Source organism: Apium graveolens, chromosome 5 (assembly GCF_009905375.1).
Source record: "Apium graveolens cultivar Ventura chromosome 5, ASM990537v1, whole genome shotgun sequence".
Classification (NCBI taxonomy): Eukaryota; Viridiplantae; Streptophyta; class Magnoliopsida; order Apiales; family Apiaceae; genus Apium; species Apium graveolens.
The window spans coordinates 39,172,332-39,182,570 of NC_133651.1; the positions used below are offsets into that span (position 1 = coordinate 39,172,332).

Here is a 10,239-nt window from a genome sequence, read left to right on the forward strand (position 1 = left end):
TGGGAGGCACCTGAGGTGGATTGTGTTTGAGGAAGTGTTTGGGTTGCGGTGCTGGGGTGAGCTACAGGGGGTTTTCCAGTTGTTATCTCCTGCAGCTTAGCACTCTGTTGGTTATGCAGACTATATGTCTCAGGAAGCCTTGCAATTAGCAAGTTCTTGGCAATCACGGGCAACCTCAGGGAGCTAAAGCAACATTTTCTGAATCTTTAGAAATAAGATCATAGAAAGCTCTCTTGGTGAGCTTAAAAACTGACACAATTAGGTTAGCAGGGATTGGGGTATCAGGGAAACAGATATTGAAAATTAACTGACAAAATCTAGCATAGTATACAATATTCCTATCAGCTTTTAATCTATCCTCTATAAATTGTAAAACAACTCTACCAAAATTATAATTTACACCATGAATTAGAGAGTACCCAATTTGATGTGTCATGATTGGAAGAGCATCAAAATTTATATATTTGTTATTGAATACCCTTGTAATGCAATCAAAGAAGAAATTGCATTCCTTCCTTAGCCCATTTCTCTTCGGTTGGCCAAGATTCTTCATATCAAGAATCTTCTCATTTCAGCATCCACTACTAGAAATAGTGCCTGCGACATCATCCCTTCAACATCGGTTATAAATGTTACTGATGTTAAAAGTAATTTTAACATCAAACATTTTAAAACCGATGTTAAAGAGGTTTTAAACTGATGTCTGATATAGTTTTTTTTTTAAAAAAAAAGAGAAAAACCCGGCTTCTTTGTTACCCCGTTAAAACACCCAAAAGTTTTCCCCTCAACAAAATTTTTATTTCTCAGCCCCTTTTACCAAAAACATTTCCCCCTTTAACCAAAAAGTCTCTATCACAGTCTCTCTCCTCTCTCACTCTCAATGTCTCTCTCACTCTCTCACTCTCTCATCCTAATCTCTCTTCTCTCTGTCTCTCTTCTCTCTCATCTCTCACGGTCTCTCTTCTCAATTACTCTCTCTAAACCTAATTATACTCCTATTTATACAAACCTTTAATTAAACTCGATTAATTCATAAATCGAGCTCGATTGGTGCTAAATAATCTTGAAAGAAGTTGGGTCTACTCGATTTGTGTGAGAAAAGTAAGTTTATTTCAAATTCATTTTCAAATTTTATGTTTTTATTTTAATGGAGTTTTATTTACAGGTCTCTGAAGTTTTATTAGTGTTGAAAGAAGTTGGGTTTGCTCGATTAGATAAGATTAACTTCTAATCTACTCGATTAAAAGTTGGTGTATGTTGTTAATCTTGAAAGAAGTTGGGTTTACAGATCTATATAAGTTGTACTAGTGGCCTTGTTATTGTTACGGCTAGTGTTGTAATGTTCACTGTGGAATGGAGGCCCGAATTGAAATTGAACGTATTGGTCTTATTTTTCCCTCCTTATTTCCCCATTTTTGAACAGGGCAGGACAACGAAGGTTGGGCCATTTACTTGCTAATTCTGAAGTTTTCGACGATGAAAATTCATGTCCAACTCCTCTGCATAATTTTAGCATTTCTGGGAATCCTTTCGAGAAAGGTCTAGATTTTGGGGAGCTTCGTTTCTTTTACAATTGTTCATTTGAGGATAAATCTGCGAGAATTATTCTGGAGTGTGCAAGCAATCGTACATATCACTCTTTTGCTGTGTTCCATACTGAATTTCTACAAAAAGAATATTCAGTAGATAGATGTGAAGCTACAGTTATGTTACCTATTACTGCTGTTGACATGAGCATAGTGAATATGAGTTATACAGAAATCTTGAGAAAAGGTTTTGCGTTGAATTGGAATGGTGATGATTGTAGCAAGTGTGAGAAAAGTGGTGGAAGGTGTGGTTCTCTAGATAATAGTTTCATTTGTATTTACAATGATCAAGCCCATTCTGGAAAATGCAGTAAGTTTAGCTACTTCTCTCTGAGCGATTTATCCTGATCTTCGTTAGATGCATATATCTCTATGTCAATTACTTATACTGTATGATAGCAAGGAAAACATATCCACAATATCCCATTAGGAAGGAGGGGTCTAGGTAGAGTAAAATTTATGAAAACTTACCTGTAATTCAGATAATAGAGTTGCCTGATGCATGAAATATTCGGTCTTAAATATTTATTTTAAGAATGATGGATAATATCACATACTTAAGAAGACATTTATAGTCTTTTGTTCTAATTGTAAGTTTGATTTATTTGCAGAACACAAAATGCGAGTTGTAGTGAAGGTTGGTATAGGTAATTTACATTGTCCATATTTGATGATTTTCATTACAAATTAGTGCATATGTCTCTATAATACTAATGTTGTTTTCTTCTCTTTTCAGCTTTAGGTGCATTAGCATTAGGGGTTGCTTTAACAACACTGACTTTCTGTTTCTATATGCGAAGAAAAAAAGCGGAGTATGGTTCGTCTTGGATATCTCGAAACATTTCTTCTTACCAAGGTTCAATATCGGATTCTGAGGAAGGAGGTACTTGCATGGGAGTACCAATTTTCATCTATGCTGACTTGGAGAAAGCCACAAACAACTTTGATTCCAGCAGAGAAGTTGGTGATGGAGGTTTCGGGTCAGTATACAAAGGTGTGTATAAATTCTTGCTGACAGAAACTAAAAAATATACAATGTGATTATGGATTTAGTGTTTAGGGGACAATGTATATCATGTGGTAATAAGTTTTATGCATTTGAATATAGGTAAACTTCAAGATGGCCGCGGTGGCAGTAAAACGACTATACGAGAACAACTTTAAAAGAGTTGAGCAGTTTATGAATGAAATAGAAATTCTCACACGTTTGTGCCATAAAAACCTTGTACCACTTTATGGATGTACGTCACAACACTGTCGACAACTTCTACTTGTATAAGAGTATGTCCCTAACGGCACAATTGCTGATCATCTCTATGGTAATCGCGCAAAGCCAGGAAAACTTACTTGGAAAACAAGAATGAAAATTGCCACTGAAACCGCAATTGCGTTGTCATATCTTCAAGCTTCAGATGTCATTCATCAAGATGTCAAGACAACCAACATTCTCCTGGATAACAGTTTCTCGGTTAAGGTTGCTGATTTTGGCTTGTCACGTTTATTCCCACTAGATGCTACACATGTTTCAACAGCCCCACAAGGCACTCCTGGATACGTAGACCCTAAGTATCACGAATGCTATCAGCTTACGGATAAAAGTGATGAACCTTACGTAGTCTGCTCCGGAGCAATATTGGCAGCATAGGGATGAACTTTACAGCAGGACATGCTGGATCAGTCATATTTGCATTGAACAAGCTGGTATATGCACAGTCCTTAGAACGTCTGATTTGTTAAGCACCGCTTATTTCATAACCCTGACACTTTTTGGATTAAACAGGATATATCTTTGGGTGTTTTTCTAGGGTCTGCTACACAAATTTCAATGTTTGTGGTTAGTACTGATATCACGTTTACCTGATACAATTTTAGTCAGCAACTTGTAAATCGATATTCATCATTTCTCTCTCTTTATTCTCTTGGCAGTTGAAAGGATTTGAGATCATTAGGGCTGCTTACCTTGACCCAGTCCCATTTGACATGGATCGCGACCTGATCACTCCTACATTTAAGAAGAAAAGGCCACAGATGCTTAAATACTACCAGGTAGCCTTATTTTCATTACATTAACTTTTTTTGAACATATACTTGTTTAATATACTAAGCAATAATGAAAAAAAAACGATATCCACGGTTTTTATTCATTATACAGTTGGTGAAGAACATATGTCAATTGTTATAAACCATACCCTGTCCTACTTTGACATACTTCCAGCAGATAACCCCTGTAGGCAGAAACCATGAGACATGTTTGTTGAAGTTAGAGACATGTTTCTCAAAATGTTGAAGATGAATATTATCATTTTGAATAGTATAAAGAGTGTAGTATCCATATTTCTTACCCTGCACTCATAAATTACTCCTTTTTGTGTTCTTTCTCTATACTGTACAAATTCAGCAGCAAGCTGAAAGAGATGCTGCTCTTCTAGAACAAAGCAGGATTGTTCTTGCTCTTCGATTAGGGAACACAAAGGCAAGAACTATGAAGTCATTGACGAAGCTAGAGCTTTTATGGGAGCTGTACGTGATGCTACTAACTTTGCTTCAGCTGATACTATTTATGGTTCAACAGCATATCCATCCGGGGAGAATTGCTCGGGGAACGCGGCTTTAGTGAGCTAGATAGGTTAGGAATGTGATTGTAAGTAGATAGTTTTTGATGTTGATGTAGATGTAGATATAGAAATATGTTGGTTGAATGCTGATATATAAGTTTTTTGGTATATATTTGTTCTCGTTTGAGATTGTTTTTTATTGATATAGCTTTTATTTTAATTAAGGAGTACGATGTATCTTGGATAGATATAACATGATTTAATTATTAACCAACTAATGTCAAAAATAAGCAAAACACAACAATTTTGACAGGAAAAATGATGTAAATAAGGATTTTCACATCGCTAACCTAAGTGAAACCGATGTGATATGCCATATTTAACATCGCTAACCTAATTGAAATCGATGTGATATGCCATATTTAACATTGGTTCTATGTAGCAACCGATGTACTATACAAAGTAAGACATTATTTCTTTTAAGAATCTGATGTCTATCCGTTTAATGTTCTTCCTTGTTATATGTTTATAATGCTTCTTAACCTCCTAATTACCATTTTTCACAATCTAGTTTTAACATGTTATTAAAAATAAGGGCTAATTATACATCAGTTTGCTAAGAAAACTGATGTCTATGTACATCTTTAACATCAGCTAAAAACCGATGTTAAAGACCCCTACCTTTCTCTACACATGCGAAGACATCGGTTTTAAAAGAAAAAGACATCGGTTTATAACCGATGTTTAAGGGCATTTTTCTAGTAGTGATCTCCCACAAATATTGCATAAGAAGTAGGAGATGGGAGATGAAGAGCATCACGCACTGTCTGAGGAGTGCCCTCATCTGGTCATCAAATTCAAAGATGATATTTGGAGTGTCTGCTTCACCTCCATCATCATATAGACCAGTTCTCCATAAAACTAGAAACTGATCTCAATAAACAGTTGTTGGAGCTGTGAGAGCATACCCAACTTCACTCGCCCTTAAGAAATCTTGAAAGATATGAAAATCAAGATTGATTCCATTGTTGTCCAGGATAGCAATATAGTTGTTAGATATATTTGTGATGTCATGTCTAATCTGTTGTGTTCAGTTTCAGAATTTATTATCAGGACTTATCAGGACTTACTGGAAATCAGGACTTACTGAAGTCAGAACTTATATCAGAACTTAAGGCGTCAGAAGATATATCAGGATTTAAGTGCGGGTACACTTCAGATTAGGAATACAGTTGATTTATAGGAGATGATCTGGACTAAAACAAAAGAAGATATGCATGAAGAGTTGGACAACTAGAAGACTTGTAGAAGATAATATCTGATTGATATATTTTTGGAGACATAATTATATTCCATATCAATTAGAAGATATCTTGTAACTATGTACTATATAAACACAGCTTAGGGTTTACACTATATGTGTTATCATTGACGAGAATATTATTAATTGTAACATAGCAGCTCTTAGTGATATTGTTCATCACTGAGAGAGTAGTTTAACCTACTTTGTAACAGAGCTTATTATATTGAATAAACTTGATTACTGTTACATACTTGTGTTCTAAATCAATTTGATTGTATCAACACTATATTCAACCCCCTTCTATAATGTTGTGTGACCTAACAAGTGGTATCAGAGCCTCTCTGTTGATATACAAACAGTGAGATCCAGTTTACAATCATGTCTGACGAAACACAAACTCCACCTAAGCCCACCAAAACTCAAGATACTCAAAACAATCAAACCCACAGTCGATATGAAAGTATTAGGGTTCCCATACTGAGAGCATCTGAGTATCCTATATGGAAGGTAAAGATGGTTATGTTTCTGGAAGCCACAGATCCAGAATACCTTGATAGAATCAATGATGGACCATATAAGCCTACCAAGCTTTCTGTTGCAGTTGCTGATCAACCAGCAAAGATGATACCAAAGGAGAAAGGTGATTACACACCTGAAGATATCTCATCTATTGCCAAGGATGCAATGGTAAGGCATTTACTTCATAGTACAATTGACAATGTCATGTTAAACAAGGTAATTGGATGCAAGACTGCAAAGGAAATATGGGATGCTTTGGAGACAAGATGCCAGGGAACTGAAGCCATCAAAAAGAACAGGAAGACTATACTCACACAAGAGTATGAGCACTTTGACTCAAAAGCTAATGAGTCATTAACTAATTTATATGACAGGTTTGCCAAACTCTTGAATGATCTGTCACTGGTGGACAAGGAATATGATATTGAAGATTCAAATCTAAAATTCCTTTTAGCTCTTCCTAAAAATTGGGATTTGAAGTCTACTACCAGAAGAGACAACTATGACCTTGCTGAAACCACTCTTGATGAAATTTATGGTATGCTCAAGACTCATGAACTTGATATGGATCAAAGGAGCAAAAGGCATGGAAGAAAGTCAAAAACAGTTGCTCTTAAAGCTGAGGAGGAATCTCCTAAAGTGGTTGTCTCAAAGAAGGGCAAATGAAAGGCTCTCATCATACAGTCTGATTCAGAGTCATCATATACTGATGATGATGATTCAGAATCTGAAAATTTATCTGAAGTGGATGTTGATGCAGAGATGATGCAACTGTGTGCTCTTATGGTGAAGGATATCACAAAGATAGCCTACAAGAAATTCAGAAAGGGCAAGAAGTTTTCTAGGAAGGTGGAAGTTCTGAAAAAAAGGGTTCAAAAAGTCTGAAGGCAAAGGAGGAAAGTCTGACATAGGAGACAACTCAAATGTAAAATGCTACAATTGTGGTGAAAGAGACCACATCTCTCTTGACTGCAAGAAAGGAAAAAGTGATAAAGGTAAGGAACTTATCACAAAGAAGAAAAACTGGGTAGACACTTCAGATTCTGAAGAAGAGGTGAACTATGCTTTGATGGCAAATATTGATAGCAGTTATGAAACTGCTAAATTGAAGGTACCTCATTCAACTCTTTCTTTTCATACTGATGATATTTTTGAGCTAAGATTATATCTGAAAACCATGTTCATTAGTTTTAGAGATCAGACTTTAGAAAATGAAAGATTAAAATCTGAAAGTCTTTCTCTTAAAAATAGAAATGACTACTTGGAAAAAGAGTTAGTTAATTCCATCAAACTCAGAAAGAAAGAGATGAGGCTTTTTATGTTAAAGATGAACGGCTAAAATTGAATAAATCTCTTAAATCTGAACTGGAAAAGGAAAAGGAGATAATCAAATCTTGGACTAACTTTGGAAGAACAACTCAGAAAATCTTAGAAAATGGAAATTGGAAAGAAGGACTAGGTTATCTAGATGATAAAGAAGAAAAGGAAACTGTGTCATCTAAACCAAACTTTACCAAGAAAGCTGAAAAGCCTAAAGTTAATCCTGTCAAGTTTGTGTCAAATTCTGACAAGTCAAAATCTGAAAAGGAAGTTAAGGACAAATTAACATCTGACAAACTAAGACAAGATAAACCAACTGTGATAAATGTTGGCTTAATGACAAAGAAGCAGTTTAAGCATAAGCTGAAAGAGATTAAAAATGTGAACAAGATAAAGGAAGCTAGGAAAAATAGGAATGGAAAGGAAGGTGTGAATAAAAGCAATAATTATATGCCTGTTCATAATGCTCCTAGAAAGAAATGCTATAATTGTGGAAACTCTAACCATCTTGCTTCTTTTTGCAGGAAAAATTAAGATATAAACTCTTTACTTCCTAGATTAGGAGTTAATAGTCAGTCTATTAGGTTTAAACCATAAAATCCTTGTTTTCATTGTGGTAGTTTATGACATTCTATTTATACTTGTAAGGAATATCTTAGTTTGTACTATGATTATTATCAAATAAAACCTTCTTTAAAGAAAGTTAATGTAATTCCTTCTAGTATAAGTTCTGATGCAAAGTCTGATATAAAGTCTGATAAAAAGCATATTAGCATAAACTCTGAAACTAAATCCGCTGCAAATGCTAACAAACTTAAAAAGGCCAAAGGATCCAAGCAAGTCTGGGTCCTTAAAACTAACTAATAGTGGTCTTTGTGATTGCAGGGCAACAGGAAAAACATCCTAGTTCTGGACAGTGGATGTTCAGGACATATGACTGGAAATAAAGCCCTGCTATCAGACTTTGTGGAGAAAGCTGGCCCAGGAGTTTCTTATGGAGATGGCAACATGGAAAAGACTCTGGGATATGGAAATATCAATCTTGGGAATGTCACAATTGAAGCAGTAGCTCTAGTCTCAGGACTTAAACACAATCTGCTAAGTGTGAGTCAAATCTATGACAAAGGTTATCATCTGGATTTCTTTGAAGAACACTGTGAAGTTGTAAGTAATTCTATAGGCAAAGTGGTTCTGAAAGGTTACATACATGGTAACATTTATGAAGCCAGACTTTAAACAAATTCTGATGGTTCTACAATCTGTCTGTTAAGCAGAGCATCAATTGAAGAAAGCTGGAATTGTCACAAGAGAATCTCTCATTTAAATTTCAACAACATAAATGAGCTAGTAAAGAAAGATCTTGTGAGTGGACTGCCAAAATCTATATTTGTTCCTGATGGTTTTTGTGACTCATATCAAAAGGCAAAACAAAGAAAATCTTCATTCAAGAGCAAAACTGAATCGTCAATTCTTGAGCCTTATCACTTACTGCATGTTGATTTATTTGGTCCAGTCAATGTCATGTCCATTGCAAAAAAGAAATATGCTATGGTTATAGTGGATGAGTTCACAAGATACACTTGGGTGTATTTCTTGCACAAGAAGAATGAAACTGCATCTACTCTAACTGATCATGTCAGACAGCTTGATAAGTTAGTCAAAGATTCTGTTAAGATAATAAGAAGTGATAATGGCACTGAGTTCAAGAATTCAATCATGGAAGAGTTCTGCAAAGAGCATGGAATAAAGCAGGAATTTTCTGCACCTGGAACTCCACAGCAGAATGGAGTTGTAGAAAGAAAGAACATGACTCTTATTGAAGCTGCACAAACTATGCTTGATGAAGCAAAGCTACCAACCTATTTTTGGGCTGAAGCTATACAGACTGTTTGTTTTACACAGAATGCTACACTCATAAACAAGCATGGAAAACACCATATCAGATGGTGAAGAAAAAGAAGCCAAATCTGAAATACTTTCATGTATTTGGATGCAAGTGTTTTGTTTTTAAGACTCATCCTGAACAGCTGTCAAAATTTGATCTAAAAGCTGATGAAGGAATTTTTGTTGGATATCCACTTTCCACAAAAGCCTTCAGAGTCTATAATTTAAGAACAAGGGTTGTCATGGAATCTATCAATGTATCTTTTGATGATAAAAAGATTACTGGACTTGAAGATTTCAATGATCATGATCAGCTGAGATTTGAAAATGAAGATGTAAAATCTGATTCTGTAAATTCCGATGACCTAAATCCTGATTATGTAAGTTCTGACGGGTTAAACTCTGATGTCATTGAAACTGTGGTAACTGCTCCAAAGGGAAATGCACCTGTTCAAGGGGAGCAAGCTGATGATCATACCACATCTCAAGACTCTCAAGAAGCATCAGAACCAGTCATTGGCTCTTCAAGTTCTGATTCATCAAGTTCTAATGAGCCAAATTCTGATAATTCTGGAAACTCCGATTCTTCAATTCCTGAAGGATTCAACTCAAATTCTGAAATTTCAGAGAGCATAACTTCAGGGGGAGCATCAGAAAATGCTGATGGAGACAACATGGATCATGGGGGAGGATCCAGTTCTAGAGATCAACTTCCATCTGCAAGAAAGTGGACTAAATCACATACACCTGACTTAATAATTGGAGATCCTGAAGAAGGTGTTAGAACTAGAACAGCAATATCAAATGAATGTCTCTATCATTCCTTTCTATCTCAGACTGAACCAAAGAAAGTAGAAAAATCTCTTCAAGATGCTGATTGGGTGCAAGCAATGCAGGAAAAGTTAAATAAATTTGAAAGAAATGAAGTATGGACCCTAGTACCAAGACCAAAGAACAGATCAATTATACCAAGACCAAAGAACAGATCAATTATTGGCACAAAATGGGTGTTCAGAAACAAAACTGACACTGATGGCATAATTACAAGAAAAAAGCAATGTTGGTTGCTAAA

The 10,239-nt window shown here is 35.5% G+C and overlaps 1 protein-coding gene across 7 annotated transcripts; it reads left to right on the forward strand.

Annotated features, from left to right (window-relative positions):
• The first annotated feature begins 854 nt into the window (after positions 1-854).
• LOC141723867 (LEAF RUST 10 DISEASE-RESISTANCE LOCUS RECEPTOR-LIKE PROTEIN KINASE-like 1.2) lies at positions 855-4,330 on the forward strand. 7 transcript variants are annotated; one of them, XM_074525802.1, is made up of 8 exons: positions 856-1,101; positions 1,424-1,896; positions 2,198-2,233; positions 2,387-2,580; positions 2,695-3,287; positions 3,367-3,420; positions 3,513-3,632; positions 3,988-4,330. In XM_074525802.1, exons 2-5 carry the CDS (start codon positions 1,707-1,709, stop codon positions 2,863-2,865), a joined length of 591 nt encoding a protein of 196 aa, XP_074381903.1. In that variant the 5' UTR covers positions 856-1,101; positions 1,424-1,706; the 3' UTR covers positions 2,866-3,287; positions 3,367-3,420; positions 3,513-3,632; positions 3,988-4,330. The 7 variants fall into 7 exon arrangements, with proteins under 7 accessions (XP_074381906.1, XP_074381903.1, XP_074381902.1 ...); XM_074525801.1 differs by having other exon boundaries at positions 1,166-1,896; positions 3,985-4,329; XM_074525800.1 differs by having other exon boundaries at positions 3,985-4,329.
• Positions 4,331-10,239: the final 5,909 nt, after the last annotated feature.